The sequence below is a fragment of the Cupressus sempervirens genome, chromosome 1 (assembly GCF_028749045.1).
Source record: "Cupressus sempervirens isolate cs-2001-9-10 chromosome 1, ASM2874904v1, whole genome shotgun sequence".
Lineage (NCBI taxonomy): Eukaryota > Viridiplantae > Streptophyta > Pinopsida > Cupressales > Cupressaceae > Cupressus > Cupressus sempervirens.
Window position 1 is genome coordinate 616,124,968 of NC_143118.1, and position 18,744 is coordinate 616,143,711.

Consider the following 18,744-nt stretch of genomic DNA (forward strand, 5'->3'; position numbering starts at 1 on the left):
TAGTTGTTGCGAGGCTCACTCTGACCCTCATGTCCATTCTCTATATGATCGATCTTCACAGGTTCACATGATTGTGGATCCTTATAAACAGTAGTTGTCGGAGGTCTCTTTATCAGTTGAGAAAGATGGCTCATTGGCATAGGTTTGCCAAACATCCTTGCTAGATCTACATTTGTTCTTTTCAGCAATGTTGGAAGGGGCAACCACCAACATCGCCACAGGGACACTTGAGCAAGTTTGAGGGCCACCATACATCTTCAAGATTGTACCTTTGCCTTTGTTTCTTCCAAAGGGGAGGAACATCATTCAGCACTCATGGACCAACTTCTTCCTTGGAGCAACAATCACTAGTCAGCATTCTTCATTAGGGGGGGACTACCTTGTCTCTCTTCCTCTTCTTTCTTTGGGGGGGGGGGGGCGGGGGGGGGGACTTTTTCCTCTTATGAGGTCTTGTTCTTCTCATTCTTCACTATTGTAAATACTTGATGTATGTCATAATGGGGGGGTCTTGATTACTCCATCCATCTATGCATCTAATTTTTTCATCTCTCTCTTTGGGGGAGGGTTTTTCCTATGAGGTTTTCCCTCTTTCTCTGTTTTATGAGAGATTGCATTTCATTATGTACATGGGTACCTAACATGGCCTAGTAGTCGGGACCCATCATGCATTTTATCTTAGTTTTTGTAAGCTTAAAGTCATTCCCCTAAGTTGCACTTAAGATGGGGTGTTGGTGTAAATACATATTTACTATTTACATTCTACTTAAGTTTACTCAGGTTAATGCATTATGTTATTATATTGCATTATTTTATTATTTATTTTGTGACACTCAGGAGTTTGCGTACTTTTATGAGTCATCATGTTGACAACACAAAAGTATGCAACTCTAATTCAGCACATGGTGTCTACAACATTGGAGTTTGCATCATTCACTAAATTGTCATATAGACAACACAGTTATTCGCACTCCTTATTTAGCACATGGTGTCTACCACATAAATTTTCGTGCTACACCTTTGTAGGCTTATCCTCTCATCATTGCACTTACTTCTGTGCTTAATGGAGGATAACCCATATCTGGTGGACATGTGTCTAGTTGAATGACTTATCATGTAGCTAATTCTTAGGCATTCATCTAAGTGGTCTTTATATACAGGTACTCCTAGTGTACTTTCATTCATATTGAATTGAATACATTGTTATTCTGATCATACTTTTTTTAGTCTACAGTTGTGCTTGTGTTTGAGTTCTTAATTCTTTGGTGAATTTTGCCCTAAGGAAAATTCTTACAATAACTTTATAACATTAAAATATTTAAATAAATCACTTAAGTCACTTGAACTTTAATATCTTTTAAAATACTTGTTTGATTGCCATGTTGTCTGAAATAAGAATCTCTCCTCATAATTCCCCATGTGACCAAATACACTTTCTAAAAATAGAAAGGGTCCATCTCTATTGCCCCTGACCTACTATACATAGTAAGTATGGCAAATGGAGTTCAAATGATATCGAGTGAAGGCTAAATCCATAAATCGTTGAATGTTGGAGATGAATCAATCCTTAGAAGACCCTCTAACCATCCTCATTAGCCTACGAGGATCCAATATTAAGCTAATCCCTAAAAGTTTGATGCTGGCAACTAATGGGGACAGTACATCAAATGGGCTCGGTATGGTATAAAAGTCCAAACAACACTTTTTTTTCTAGACAGGACCTCAAGTTATCCCATTCCAGTATATGAATTGAGCACCAAACCTGTTCTAAAAGAGTGATTTTTTAATGCATTCCATCAAGTTTTGACTCAAATTCTTGGTCTAACTTTCTGTCCACTAGCTTGTAAATCTTTGTTATAAATATGCAATCCTTACATCATATGGGATCCCTTGACTACAAGGCCTAAAAGTTTCATCCACATAGGATCCCCAAAGTTGTTTTGGAAATGAGTTTCTAGTTGTATCTTAAAGATTTCCAAGTAAGCTTCAACCTCTTTAAGTCTCTTGTGTTGAAGATGTAAAAGTTTGCACTCCATTTTAATGATTGTATGACAATAGAATTTTCCATGGCACACACTTCTCATTGGCATTTTTATTCACCGCGCTATTTTATCATTTCATGTTTGTTATTTTATTTATTGCATCGCCTTTTCACATATAAAATTCCAATGTAGTTTTACCCATCTTTTCCTTTGCGTAGACTTGTTATACAACCAAACATGTCTCTAGTTTGAACTTAAAATTTCATATAACCATTATACTTACATTTTAATTCAACTAAATCCATGATAAAGATTTAGAATCAAATAAGTGAAATATTAGTGTGATGTTAAAACTAATATAAAACATGTACACAAACTAAAGACTAAAAAAGCTACTTGTGAAATATTTAAAAAGAACTGAATGAATGGAAGTCAGCGACGGCCTAAAATTTGTTTCAATGGCACCATGACAAAAACATAAAAAAGCATGGTTGAAGCAAAACAGAAAATATATATGAGTAAATGGAATATTTTCTTGACTGTTTCCCCAATGAACAGCAAAGAGACAAAAGCGCTTTTTTAAAACAAGTTTGGCAAGCATATATGGGGAAAATGCTACGAAGAAAAAAAAAGGATTAAAAACCGTCATCTTCTCTAATGTGAAACTGGGAGTTGGAGAAGACCTAAAGAGGCTTGGGAAAGGGTGTATATTTTTTGCAGCATTAAGGCTGGAATTAGGAGTGACGCCTTTAAGTACATCATAGACAAGCTTCCCAATATAATGAAAGTTACTGCTTAGCAAAGTTTATTCAGCAAGGAAAATATTGACAAGACGGGGATGTTTATAATCTCCTTGAATAGGAAAATGGTGGAAAGGCAGAAGACCAAAATAACAAGGCTGGCTGTCCCATAGGCTATTTGTAGCCTTGTGGTTGTTTAAAGCCCTATCTAAACCCCAAAACAACTAAACTGTGTGTACCATTGAAGATGCAAATTTCGGCCTACAAAGTGAAACTATTTTGTCGCCTTGTGCACAATAACCACATTTAACTGGGGACAGATGTCAACACAAAAATTCTCACCCTTCACCATTTATTGGTCAACAAAGCCTTGGCTAGAATCATGGGACCGAATGTCATCTAAGCTACCAAAAGCAGTAAAACTGTGTGTACCAAAGGTAAATCAATTTCAGGTTTCAAAGATAAAATTCTGTTGTAGTTTTCACAATAAGAAAGTTCAGCTTAGGCTGAACTAAAATTAAGCAATTCTCGCCTTTCATCATTTCTTGGTCAAAAAAGCCTTGACCGAACTGACAGATTTGCAGTTGTCCAACCTACCTAAGATGCACAGAAGTAATGTGCCATATATCTCAATTTCCAGAATGTTACATAGAATGAGAATCTATAAATTCTTTGCATGTCGTCTACAAAAGGATTCTATACGGTCAAATCCCTCTTCCAACAAACTAGGAGAAACTGCAAAAGTCACTCGTATCCAACTTTTCATTCCTAGGACAGTTCCTGCAATGGACAGAGAATTATGGAATAGAACAAAATCTTAATTGAATACTACAGAAGAACATTTAAAAATGGATGATGAGATTTTAAAGAACTAAAGAAAAACATTAATAATGATGTAATTGTCTATTTTTTAGAAAAAAAACTTATTATTTATCAAGGTAGAAAGTGGTGGGGTAAAAAAGAGTAAAGAATGGGGCTTTACATATCTATGTGAGATTATAACTATATAGTATTTTACCTGGTAGAACTATGACCGATTCTTCTTTAGCAAGCAACGCACAAAATTCAATGTCATCTTTTATGTCTTCAAAGCCAGATGTATTTAACTTCACCTGAAAAAAAAAGCATCAGAATAAATATCCGAAAAATCAATACATGTCACATATGATTGGAAATTATTGTGGGGATTGGGAAATCCACAAATCTTTCATCTCCTTACCACAAATCTTTTTCTCAAAAGAAACTCTTTCATTGTAGCAGCACTACAAAATAAATACAACATGATAATTGTGATAGCTTTCATTACCATCACAAACATAGAACCTTCAGGTTTAGCTGGACAAAAAAGAAGATCGAGTTTTTGAATACGATTGTAGCACATTTCAGCCACGTGACTTAGCAAATTCAGCATCTCCCCATAGAAATCTTTGGTTGTTTTCTCTATGATTTGTGGAATTGCAGCCTGCATTAAAAAAAGTGCTTTATTGACTTGTATTAAGTAGAAATCCAGGGCACTGAAAAGTACAAAGTTCAGACCACCAGCAAGTGGTAAAAATTATGTTCTATAAGTATTTGAACAAATACATTAATAAGCAGATAATGTTTATAATTATTAGCTACTCAAGTAATCCAACTTGAGGTTGCTCATAAATTAGAAGTAGAAAATTTAGTTTTCTTTTCCATTTCAAAATCGAATCGAATATGAAAACTCACCTCAAAAGGATGAATCAATTGATAGCTATTCATTATAATCAAAATCTCATCAAACATTCTAATCTAGAACTAGCATAAAACTCAACCCAGTACATTAAACAAAAGATCTAGCACAGTTGTTAATATTGTCGAGTTATACTATGTAGAACTAAAAGTTAAATATCATAGCATAATTTGATTTTTGGAGCTTGAGGACCTGAAACTGTGTCCACTTGGATATTAAAACTATCTGAGATTTATCTGAATTAGATTATGTGAACCCGTGTTCCCCTTTCTCCTTCAGAACTGCACTCTCAAGCAACAAGAGAAAATGCATTCCATGTTACATGAATTTATTGTGCAAATGCAATTACATCTATGCTCAACAATAGAGATTGCTATCACTACAGGTTAAGTAATGAGCATGGTCCCTGATTTTTATCTATGTTTGATATAAATTGATGATTAGAAATCCTTTATTACGGTTTCAAAAACAGAATTCATGTTGTATTCCAACTTTCATCAGAAAAAATAGAATTCAAAAGAACTAAGCGGATAATTACCTGAGCATATGTGGATGGATGAGCAGATACATTCAAAATGTTTTTTAACCCTTCAATTATCTGCACAACAAACAAGTCCCGTTAGAAAGTTAAGTGATAAGAAAACAACCCAAATTTGATTTTGGCTTTAAAGAGTCCCTAGGTCACTTAAAATCATAAAACTGACCAAACTTTTCATGACTATATATTTTAGTCAATAGAAAAAAGTTCCTCTCAAAATTAGCTAGACAGTTTTTAGCACCAAAGTAAAAATATCAACTAAGTGTAGGCAGCAGTCTATAGCACAATTGTAAACTGTGAACCTCTTATCTAAGAGGTCTTAGGTTTGACTCTACTCGAGTTTAGCAAATAATCTTTAAAAAAGAAAATTAATCTTGGTTTCGGCCTATACCCATCAAAAAATAATATCAGCTAAGTGTAATTTTATTTTATCCTAGACTTTAAAATCATGGAATGTCATCCATTACAGCTCCAGCGCATTTAGCTACTAAAAATTACAAACAGAATGAAATAGTAAAAGACAAAGGAGAGATCTGACTCTACTCCTTATATGAATGCAATACAACATAGGAACAAGGGACAACACGATAGCCACATCTGCTATGATATTGATTCTCCCCTTCACCACTAAGCAGGAGTGGACAAAAGTTCAAAATACCTTAAACTTTCTAATGGAATCTAAGAGCATACCTGACCTATAATTGGACCCTTATGATCATCACTGACACTCTATAGTGAGAGTATGATTTTATAATTCCAACTTTTGTAACCCTTCAAGAGTGAAAGATGACCATTCACAGCTTTCGATTTACTCCTGTATCATCAAGCTCCAAAAGCAAGATACTTAGCTTTATCACTAGATCAAACTCAAGAAACCAAATGTGTTCAAACAAGAGAACATTTTCATTGTATTTTGCAAACTGGGCCTAGATGTTGCACAAGGACAATCCACAAGCTAATTACAAGATGGATCCATCTAACTAATATGTGGATTTGGAATTATATTTAACATGCAATTTGAAGGGATAAACAGCAAAGTAGAAGCATCATTTCATACACTATACACAACACAACAGAAAATAAAGTTTGTCTCTTCTATTCATTCCAAATATACATTGATCAATGGAATATAATGATGAACTTGCTGCAAATGTATATAGATGATAGCACTCCATGTTCGAAGTCCCGTCTGTTGAACTAAGAAGATAGAGATCATGTATATTAAGATGAGTGACAAGAACTCATTCATGTGCCAACCCCTACACCTTCCTCAACTACAGTTTGAGCTAGAAAGTGAAGTGCAGATGGGGCTTCAGTTGCAGTGCATACAGAGTTCGATCAAATGCTGTGCATAACATAATATTATGCAGTGTTAGAAATGCTAGAAGTTTGGTAGTGTTACACAATCAACAGCTGAATGTTACGCAAGATGCAAAACAGATGATGAAGGTGAAAAAAAAACCTAGCAGAGGTGCAAACTCAACCCTAGGGTGCTTGACTTGCTTGGATCAGCATTAAAGTTGGCAACAAGTATTTGAAACATCCCCCTTTTTTGTGAAAGTCAAAATAATTGAAAAGAATGAATGCTACTGAGAATGTTGTGAAATGTTTTATTTATTTGTAATGTAGTATCACTAATTCACACAAATGGGTATTTAACCCATCCCCAAGACTTTTTATTGCAATGTTTGAATCCTCTAAGGATGCAAAGTTTATTTGTTACTACCAGGTCTGGGTTTAGGGGAAGCATTAGCTACTCAAGAAATCATGGATTCCAAATTTCGAGCCTCTAATGGAATCTTTCCAAGTGATGTCACTATGGGTCGTCAAGCTCTAGAACCTCCCTCTCCAACTTCGAACTGGTTCTTTCTTGAAAGCAATTGGAAACCCTCCGAAGCATTGTTTGTCAATAAATATGGCAGCTTCTAGTTTCTTTCATACAACTTTTTCTCATAAACTAGTTGAGCTGGACAATTCAAAAATTTACTAAAAAAATTTCTGCTGAAAGTGGTGGATTGCTTCTGTATGTAGCTCTTGAATTATCAGTGTTGTTTTCTGTTGACATAGGTGCTCTAGCCTCACTCGTATATCTTCTAGCCAAGTATAATGATCGAAAACGCTCTTCTGCACCACTTATTTGTCCTAGGATCTTTAAACAAATCTAGTACAACTTCAAACCCCTCTCAGGTAACTGCTAAAATTAGAGAGCTATCTCTAGGGACTACTTTAATTCCTAATTGTCTTCTGAGAGGTTACCAGAAAAGGGTTCTTCAAGGGATGAAGTTTTATTTCTTAGCCCATCTTTTGGACACTCCTTTAATTCCTTTTGTCTTCTTAGAGGTTTAAATGGGAAAGATTATTTAATTGATGAAATCTTCCCTCCACCCTCCTCAGCTAATGTTATGGAGACTACAAGTAAACCTTTCCTTAGAGCCACTTACATGTTTAAATAAGGAAATTATCCTTTTAGAGAGCGACAATAGATTCTAATGTCACGGGACCCACAATATTTGGAGTTCTCAGCAGGGATGGATTTGACTTTTATTTCCAGCCAAAATAAGAGAAATACCTATTCTATGCTAAGATCTGGTGAGTAGAAGCTAAAAGGCTTGCTGTGATAGTTCTCGTTTGATATCTTGTATAGACAAATTTCAATGAGAGAAGGTCCCAATAAAACCCTCACCAATTAATCAAAAGAAGGGTCATGAAAGAGCTTCTTTGGTCTCCTAAAGTAATCAAAGGGACTAGTTGGTTTTACATGATCAAAAAATCGCCAAATGTAAGGTGGCTGTGAAAAAGTGGATGGACATTGTTAAAGTTCATTCATCATGATTCCTCTAAATTCTAACACTTCTTTTCTAACAAATCTCTTTCATTGGAAATTTGGAAGAGATGTACATAAAAAGTGTTACAAATATATGGTGAAAAAACATCAAGCTTCGATAACTTTAACAGTTGAAGGAGAACATTTTTGAGGGCCATTGATGACACCCCCCCTGCAGGACATCCAGATTATTTCAAAACCTACTAGCAGATCAGAGAGATTCTTGTGGTCTCAATGATGATTTCTTACATCTTGTTCATGCATGTATGCCTTATAAGCAGAATAAATCAAAGCATACCTTTCCAGTGGATTCATTGCAGCCTTCACCTATCCCTAAGCAGAAGTGAGACAGTACCTCCATGGATTTTATCACATGAATTCCTAGTGCAAGGAAGAAATTGCATTCATGAGGTAGTTGACAAGTTGGCCAATGTGAGCACTTTGATGCCTATCATATGAGTGCAAGGCATCTCAAGTTGCGAAGTTGTTCCTTCAAGAGATGTTCAGATTATTAGTGATCATGATACCCAATTTCCTAGGGTCTTTTGACAGAAGCTATTCAGATTGGCTAGCACAAAATTGACTATGAGAACCAATTACCACCTTTAAACAGATGGACAAATGAAGATTGTAAACAAATGGGTGGAGGGATACTTGTGCAATTATGTTGCAAGCATCAAAAGACTTGGATCAGGTGGTTACATTCAAGTGAGCATTGCTACAATAGCACCTACCATATATCAATTAGGATGACTCCTTTCTCTGCATTGTAAAGATATAATATTGTCTTTCATAGATTTGTCTTTTAGGGATAGAAAAGCACCTAAAGTATTAGATCTTCTATTGATTATGTCCACACTTAAGAATAAGCTTCAATGTGCATAGAATTACTAGAAGAACTGTGGTTAGGCACAAACTTGAGAGAAATTATGAGGTTGAAGACATAGTGTTCTTTTAAGAAGAGTGGTGTTGAGAAGCTTAAACCCCACTTTTGTGACCCTTATTGTGCAAGAGTAAGATTAATTATTAAATCAGAGTTATTTGACAATAGAAAAATTCATCTTGTGTTTCATGTTTCTTGCTTCAATAAGGCACTTGGATGGAATATCACTTTGTCTCATGAGCTTTCATTGTTGGATGAGAAAATTGGTTTTGGTTATAGATGCTACCTTAAATGTCAAAGAAAGGAGGTTGAGGATGTTACATCACAATTCTTGACCTAATTTGAAATATAGCCGTTGAAGTTCACATGAAATCAATTGACAGTTAAATTGGTTATAATCCTATGAAATGATAACATGGTTAGTCATTATAATTTCATGTGAAGATAATATGCTAGTTGATTATTTATCACGAATTCATGGAATTGAAAAGGCAGGTAGCCATTATAATTTTTTATAACTTGTTATGAAAATATGATTTAATTGCGGAGAATTTCTTTGCAGGAAACACGTCAAAAGGGTGAAGCATTGTCAAAAAAGAATTAGGCACAGAAGCATAACCATCACTGGGCAAATGTGTCGAGGACCTAGCGACTTGAAAACAAGATACATTTGTGGGACCTACGTGAGCTATTTAAATAAATAATTTGAAAAACATAAATAATTGAGTTAAAATATAGAACGTACCTCAAAGGATTTAATATGATCTTTCACCTTATTATTATAATAGATATATCTATATACGTACATATAGCTATAAAAATGAAATGGCACCATTATATTATAATAATTTAATAAAGTGATGTCACCCCATTAATATATTTACATGTACATATATAATATAAAATTATAATAATATTCAAATATAATAACATTCGAATTGTAATATTCAAATTATAACCTTCCAACTCTTTTTCCATCTTTATTTCTTCCTTTGTTTATAATCGATTTAACACTTGGCAATTTGAAGTAACATATAATCTTTTGAAAACCGGTGGAAGCCAAATAGTCTTTTTAAGACCTTTTTATATCTTGAGTCGGGTGGAGACTAAGACACAAGAACTCTCATATCCGACTTCTATTATTTCATAGCACCCGATTTATATGTTTTCGTACCCGAGTTTTATATCTTTACAAGGCATCTGACAATTATTATTCCATGATGAACGGTTCTTCCATTTGCATCACCAACTCTTGGCTCTATTCTGACCACCCAGGTGTTATTCTAATTCGAAACGAGGGAGCCATCGTTTAAGTCTTTCCATATACTTGACTTCCTGTCTGCAGCGATTTACATCCTTGCCAATAGATACTTCTGCCTTCAGCACACCAAATTCATAATTTTATTTAATATCGTTTGTAAAGCTTTGTTCAAGCAACCTATTGTACAGGTATACTTGCTGAGGATAAAAGTTCCTATTCACTGTGGTGACGTCTTCAAGCAACTGGAGCAAAACTTATTCCAATCAATTGGCAAGTTCTCAGGTAACTCCGAATTCCTATCAGGTCATGAGTTATCTTTTTAGATTATGATTTACCAATTCTTTATTTCCTTTTCTATAGCAGTCGGCTAGGCTCTGAAACTTCCTTTTTATCCATGATTACTAACTAATCCATGTAATTGATAATGATTCCTTCTTATCTCTCATAGTTCCAGAATCATCATTAAAAGAGAGTCGAATAGTATCTTTTATGGGAGAGTTTTCCAAATGCAATAAAAACCTAAAATGATAAGTACAAAAACATTGAATTTCATAGCAGCAAGTTTCAGCATTTATTATGATGATATCTTGTTTTTACAAATTGAACTTCTTTGATTTAGTCTTGTTCATAGCAAGAAATAACCAAGTAACCAATGTATGGATCATTATGCCAATAGATATTAGACTTAAACTATCACTTTTGCAATCTTAAAAGAATATAATCTCTCAAATCCTAGACTGTGATAGGCTGGAATATATGTTAATTATGAAACAGTTGAGAATCAACTGAAAGAACCGGTTGTTCTGAGAATTCCGAACACCTGGGACTCACCCAGCTATGTAGCCAAGGAAATGGGTGATGAGGTGAGAGAAAAGAATCTGAAATAACATGAAACAGAATCAGATATGACATAACAATGTTTATCATTTTTAGTTGAATAATTTAATAATTCATGCATGAACCTATTAATTGTATCCTCCTGCTGTCAAGTCGAATGGTGTGTTTAAATACCGGAGTGCTCAGTAGATGATAGATGTTCCAAGTCCAATTCCGAGTAGACAAGGTCTTTCTCGTTAGAGATTGTGTGGGGAATAAGTTAAGGTCCGAGGTTGGGTGGTTAATCCCTTGACAATGTTTCACCTTTCCCCAAGTTGTCAGATGTACAACAGACAAAGATAAGCTATACATTCAATTGTTTGTCAGAAACAGGTATTGTCACTTTTATGATGTATATGCAAGAAGGTAAAGACTAATTGAGTTACATCATCATTACAGTTATTTTACACTTAGATGCGAGAGATAGATTTATGGATTGTCTTTCATTTATATGAATAATAAATATGAGCATATCTTCCATCATATGATATTGCTACAGTTAAGCAATTGGAAGGAAAAAAATGATTCAATGGCATCTAGAGTCCTAAACGATACAGTGGTATCTGAAGCCCTAACTGATTCGGTGGTATCTGGAGCCCTAAATGATACAGTGGTATCGAAAGTCCTAATTGATTCAATAGCATCTAAAGCCCTAATTGATATAGTGGTAATTGATGCCCTAAATGGTCCAATGGTAATTGAAGCCCTAATTGATACAGTGGTATGTGATGCCCTAATTTTATATAGTGGTATTTAATGGTAATCGTCATTTGATTTTTTTGATATAGTAGTATTGGATGGAAGTCGTTATATGATATTGTTATAGTAGTATTTGTGGACTAATCTCGATGATTGTAGAAGCATCCCTGCAATGATTTCTTGGTTCAAATTCCATGGCATGTGGATTCTAATTTCTAAAATAAATTCATTGATGTGTTTTAAGTTCTTAGTTAAGAAATTTTGTCTAACTAATTTTAATGGTAAATCTCATTCTCATGAACATGATTGATATAACTATCTTCCTATGAAAATGAAGTAATAATTGTATTTCGTTGAGTAGGTTAGTTGTTAATTAAGACCCCCGAAAAACTAGTTGTTAGATATGGTATTAGAGCACTGGGTTCAACGCTAAAACCTTGGGCCTAATACTCTTTTTGAGAAACTGAAAATGTAATGTTGAAAAAAGATTTATTTTACATAACTCGATATTACAATCAAAACTGGAAAAAAATCACAATGGGAAATCATCCAAAATAGTCGGGAAAGGTTGAGATAATATAAAATGGACAAATGTATAAACTGCAAAATCATAAAGATGAAACAAAATTAAGAAGATGAAATGATTGGCAAGTCGAGTGGTGGTGATTGGGTCAATGTACCCATTGGGAAATCCTTGGCCAAGGTAATTTATAAGCATATGTGCCATCTAACGATCACTTATTGTCCGTAACGTCAGTTATATAGGTATAACTAAGTGGGCACTCAAAACACCCGGAAGCTTAGATGGCTGGACTGAAGAACATCCCAAGCCCGAACCCGAAGTAAGGAGGGTCATTCTAATATGTTAGAATGTGTGGGGATAAGTATGGTCCGAGGCCGAGGCTTGCACAATCCCAAAACAGCTCCTATAATCTTGATGAAATGTTATCTAAACCCTAATAGTGGCTAAATATTTCTTTTTAGTTGAATGTTTCCAACAATTATTTTATGCAATTATATTCCTGTTCTTATGAAATGGTACAAATAAATTGTTATCTATTTTTGAACTTGAACTGAAGGAAAACAAAATCGTGAACCATGATCCAATCTGATGTTGATTAAACGACAAGATCATTTTCTGCTCCTGTATGGAGTAAACACACTTGCATAATTGAAACTATCAATGCTTGCTTACAGATGTAAACTTTTGTTTGACTTGAGTTTTTCCTTGAAACATTACATTGACGAGATGGGCATGAAAGCCTAGGTCATACAAATGGAAAAGATACACTTCCAAATATTTATAGATGAATGACGAGCTAGTCATGAGATTTATTTCAGATGCTTAAGATCTGGATTAGATGTATGATGATCTTGCATAGTATATCATGTTTTTACCCTTTGACACACTGCTATACATGTATAATGCACATGCGATGTTGACTTTACATACTGAGCTATTGTATACTATTCTGGAGATGAAGTGTATATTCTATCATAAGATGATTATTCTAATGAAATGTTATTGTGATAAGATGAACATGAAGGCTGAGGTTACATAAATAGAAAAACATAGATTTATTAATCTTTTTCAGTGATCTATAAGTTTGCAAGAATGATTTACTCATTAATAAGTGCCAAATGTCAAATGGTATGTATGAGTGATTTAAATTATGATCAAGTTATGACCTAAAACTTGCTAGTTGAAGGATTCCAATTTTGAATACTTATCTTACTCTCAGTTATTGAACCCTGAAAATTCTCTGAAATGAAGATATCAGTATGGAACCGAACTAATGATATGGTGAGTGTCTACCTGAGTATGACAAGAATATGAAACAAAATCAACTCAATTGATGCTGAGATGACCACAAATACGATAAAATGAACTCAGGTGAATATATGTTTAATTTTATAATATCATGCAAGTATCTTTCTAGAAACATTGAAGTAAAAATGGACCTTGAGTTTGGAGTATGATTTAGATTTTGATCCAATTTTGAAAGGAAATGATATAACAATGCTATAATATACATCATCTATTTGGAATATTCTTTTAGTGTTTGATTTACATAGATCATCGAGGACATGAAACACAAAGGGGAATGGTACGTTACATTCCAATTTTAAATACTTCTTTATAATGTTCGTTACAATTTCAATTTCATCGAGGACGATGAAACACAAGGGGAATGGTATGTTAAATCCCAATTTTTGACCTAATTTGAAATATAGCCATTGAGGTTCACATGAAGTCTGTTGATAGTTAATTTGGTTATAATCCTATGAAATGATAACATGATTAGTCGTTATAATTTCATGTGAAGATAACATGCTAGTTGATTATTTATCACGAATTCATGGAATTGAAAAGGCAGGTAGCCATTATGATTATTTATAACTTGTTATAAAAATATGATTTAATTGCAGAGAATTTCCTTGCAGGAAACACGTCGAAGGGGTGGAAGCGTTGTCAGAAAAGAATTAGGCACAAGAGCATCACCATCACAAGGCAAATGGGTCAAGGACCTAGTGACTTGACAACAGGATACATCTATGGGACCTACATGAGCTATTTAAATAAATAATTTGAAAAACATAAATAATTGAGTTAAAATATAAAATGTACCTCAAGGGATTTAATATGATCTTTCACCTTATTATTATAATAGATATATCTATATACTTACATATAGATATAAAAATGAAATGGCACCATTATATTATAATAATTTAATAAAGTGATGTCACCCCATTAATATATTTACATGTACACATAATATAAAATTATAATAATATTCAAATATAATAACATTCGAATTATATCCTTCCAACTCTTTTTCCATCTTTATTTCTTGCTTTGTTTATAATCGGTTTAACACTTGGCAATTTGAAGTAACATATAATCTCTTGAAAACTAGTGGAAGCCAAGAATCTTTTCAAGGCATTTTTATATTTTGATTCAGGTGGAGACTAAGATGCAAGAACTCTCATATCCAACTTCTATTATTTCATGGCAACCAATTTATATGTTTCAATACTTGAGTTTTATAACTTTACAAGGCGTCTGACAATTAGTATTCCATGATGAACAATTCTTCCATTTGTATCGCCAACTCTTGGTTCTATTGTGACCACCCAGGTGTTATTCTGATTCGAAGAGAGGGAGCCATCATTTAAGTGTTTCCATATACTCGACTTCCTGTCTGCAATGATTTACATCCTTGCCAATAGATACTTCTACCTTCAGCACACCGAATTCATAATTTTATTTAATATCGTTTGTAAAGCTTTGTTCAAGCAACCTAATGTACAGGTATACTTGATGAGGATAAAAGTTCCTATTCACTATGGTGATGTCTTCAAGTAACTGGAGGAAAACTGATTCCTATCAATTGGCAAGTTGTCAGGCAACTCCGAATTCCTATCAAGTCATGAGTTATCTTTTTAGATTCTGATTTACCAATACTTTATTTCCTTTTCTATAGCAGTTGGCTAGGCTCTGAAACTTCCTTTTTATCCATGATCACTAATTAATCCATGTCATTGATAATGATTCCTTCTTATCTCTCATAGTTCCAGAATCATCATTAAAAGAGAGTCGAATAGTATCTTTTATGGGAGAGTTTTCCAAATGCAATAAAAACCTGAAATGATAAGTACAAAAACATCGAATTTCATAGCACCAAGTTTCAGCATTTATTATGATGATATCTTGTTGGTATCTTGTTTTTATAGATTGAACTTCTTTGATTTAGTCTTGTTCATGGCTGGAGATAACCAAGTAACCAAAGTATAGATATTGTAGCTTTGTCCTACAATGATCCTCGTGGAGCTTTTCATAATTTCAACCCTTTTTATGACTTCCTGCACCCTGTCATCCTTGTTCTTTTCTTCCTCAGCAATTTTGTTCTTCAGGCTGTAGTTTTCTCTTTCAAGGCTGCACACCTTGTACTTTAGGTCTTGGAGTTCATGGAAGATCCATTTTGTAGTACGGAAACTGTCGATAGCACTGTTCTTGGCATTGTTGATGACGTCCATATTCAGGTGCTCCTTAGCAGTGTCACTAAAAATAATCAGGGTCGGACCAATTAATTGCTTCATTAGGATTTTGCCTTCATCATCCTCTTTTACTCGAGTTCTAATTAGTTCTTTGTTTAACCCCATCTTGGCCGAGGTAGTGTCAAAATTTCTCCATACCACCTTTCTGTCTCTACCAATAATTGAGCACTTGTATCAGTTGGTACCAAAATCCTCAAAGCCTTGGTTTTGATCATCCCTCTTGCTGTTACAAGATTCAAGAATTGGCAGATTAACAGATTTCTAGATGATTGATTGATTAACAGAGGAACAAATGTGTTCCTTATAAAGAATTACAAGGACATTGTTTCTAAAAGAAACAACGTAGACTGAAGACGGAATTAGAAACAAAACTGAAGACAGGATAGGAAACATTCCTATCTAGACTGAAAGATGGACTACAGACAAGTAGTTGACCATTATAGAAAGTATAAGATATTATCTTAATACCTTCCCTTAATGGTCAACGTATAGATGTCGGAACATTCTGGGATAACTGAGACCCCCCCAGATCTACAGAATGTTGAAACCAAGAAGCTTTGCTAGAAGAGTGCTATGACTCAAAACAGATTACAAAACTTCATTTTTGTGGAAAAAATGGTAAAACCCAAAATCTCACGCAACCTTGCATATTACAAACAACATGAAATGATTTTTGAGGAGAAAATCAACAAACCAAAAAAAACAGAAACAGATTCAGAAGGGGAAAAATGCAACTTCGCCTTGATCAGGAAGCTTGACAACTTGTGCTATTGGCTGGGAAGCATTTTGCCTTGCTTGAGCAGCCAAACGTTTCTGGGACTCGAACTTTATATGGCCAAACTTGTGACAGTAATTACACTGTACATTTTGCTACGTAGAGCCATCCAAGGATTGAGCAAAAGGTTGATGCTGGGAAGGCTAAGAGGACTAATGGTTGTCGATGTTCTGTTGAAAAGATTTTGCAGCGAATGCCTACTCTGAGGAGGCTGTAGAAGCACTACTGCCAAACTGTTGTTTCCAATGATCTTGCTGCAGAAGTTTGGTACATAATTCTGGAAACTTCAGATCAACATTAGTTGACGTAATGTTGAGTGTTTCTACGAAGTGCTCATAGGATGATGGTAGACTTTTCAGAGTGATGACTACCATATCCTCTTCCTCCATTTTCCGACCAATAGCTTCGAGCTGATCATGGATGTCCTTAATCTTTGTTAAATGCTCTTGCAAGGACATACGTTCATCCATCATAATGGAGAACAGCTGATTCTTCAAAAAGAATGCCCGACTTTTGTCAGATGTTTCATGCAGCTCCTTCAGATATTTTCAGATTTCTGCAGCTGACTTGCCGGAAGGAATCTGCGGTAGCTGATCATCAATAACAGAGAGCTTAAGAAGCATAAAAGCCTCTTGATTGCGATCATCAAACTTGTCTTGTTCTTCTTGGTTGGAGGTTGTACGAGTCTTTGTGCCTAGAACAAGCTCATCCAAACAACGATACTCAAAGATGGTTAACATGCGCTGCTTCCAGTGATTATAATTGTGGCCATTGAATCGTAGACTGCCCTACAACATCAGATTAGTCAAAGATGCCATTTGCACGAAGTTCAAGGCAATGTTGAGGCTGACCCAAAAAAATGACAAGTGCCCAGAAGAGTAGACGAAAAATCCAGAAGGAATCTAAAGTCGAATTTCAAAACCGTTGGCCCGAAAATTGAGGCACGAAAAATGAGGTACCTAGAAAAATCTAATGAAGACCCAGATGAGGTCTCGAAAAACCCACCAAGAATCTGAAAACAAAAAAAAATTCTGAGGTCAAAAAACTAGGGTTTCGAGCAGAATACCAGTGTACGGCCAAGGAGGTCAAAATGGCAAAAAATAATGGAGTTTGCAGGCCAAAATAGGTCATTTTTTGTAGCAGATCAAAGCTTCTATGAAGCAAAAACGACTTCTATGCAAAAACGACTCCAAATGAAGCAAATAGCAGCCAAAAAAAATGTGACAACCTACTCTGCTGAAACGCGAGCGGAGTTTTAGACCTTTAAAACAGGACCAAACCAAAGTGACACTGTGATTTGCATAAAAATCGAGCCAAAAAAATTGCGGATGCGAGTAGAGGTCAGGTCGCAAAACACCAAATGCAAGCCAGGAACAAAACCCCAACAATGACATGCGATTTGCAAAGAAACGTAGCAGAGATTGCGTGTTTCCACAAGATATTAGATGCGATTTGCAAGTCGCTATTTGCAGAAAACAACCTTTACTAGTCTCAAAAGCCCTAGCCAAAAACCAGGAGTTCACAGATAAATTTCTCGAAGAAGTAGAAATCCTGGACGGGCTATAGAGAAATCCTTAGAAATAATTTCAAAAAATTTAGCAAATAATTTCGAAAGAAATTATAAATTTTCCGAAAAATTCCTTATAATGGCTCTGGTGCCATGTTACAAGATTCAAGAATCGGCAGATTAATGGATTTCCAGATGATTGATTAACAAAGGAACAAATGTGTTCGTTATAAAGAATTACAAGGACATTGTTTCTAAAAGAAACAACATAGACTGAAAATAGAATTAGAAACAAAACTGAAGACAGGATAGGAAACATTCCTATCTAGACTGAAGACAAAAGAGACAGGATAGGAAACATCCCTATCTAGACTGAAAGACAGACTACAGACAAGTAGTTGACCATTATAGAAAGTATAAGATATTATCTTAATACTTGCTTCCTTCCAACACATCCCCCTCGACCCATTTTTTCTCCTTCTTGGCTTCAAGATGTTTTCTTTTTTGACCCCTGACAATATTCTTAGAATCCTCTTTGTTTTTTGGCATTTTTATAGTGATGGTTTTCTTTCCCTTTTTCCTCTCCAAACCCTCCTCTTCTCTATTCTCGTCCACGCCTTCAACACTCTCTTCCCTCGTGTCATTACTTCAGCCCCTTCATTATACTCCCTATCAGAGGAGGAATCAAGGTCATGCTTGGATTGAGGAGTAGTATCTCTTTTATTTTCCTATCTGATATTGTGTTTCCCAGAGCCTCTCTGTGGAGTATCATCCTTATCCGAATTAGTGTGCAAATCTTGGCTATCTTCTATGTCCGATGGCAAATAGTTATCTTCTGACTCTTCCGAGTCCTCTCTGTCCTTGCAATGTCCCCTTTCTAACA

At 34.9% G+C, this 18,744-nt stretch overlaps 1 protein-coding gene across 1 annotated transcript in view; it reads right to left on the reverse strand.

Moving 5' to 3' along the window:
• Positions 1-3,146: 3,146 nt before the first annotated feature.
• Positions 3,147-18,744, reverse strand: part of LOC149579416 (aromatic amino acid aminotransferase 4-like) — an 83,646-nt gene continuing 68,048 nt past the window's right edge. Inside the window, exons 5-8 of the mRNA XM_089832606.1 lie at positions 4,975-5,034; positions 4,026-4,181; positions 3,738-3,831; positions 3,147-3,499 (exon numbers count right to left, since the gene is read on the reverse strand). Coding sequence (XP_089688732.1) covers positions 3,381-3,499; positions 3,738-3,831; positions 4,026-4,181; positions 4,975-5,034 — 429 coding nt within the window. The 3' untranslated portion in view covers positions 3,147-3,380. The remainder of the gene's footprint in view (positions 3,500-3,737; positions 3,832-4,025; positions 4,182-4,974; positions 5,035-18,744) is intronic.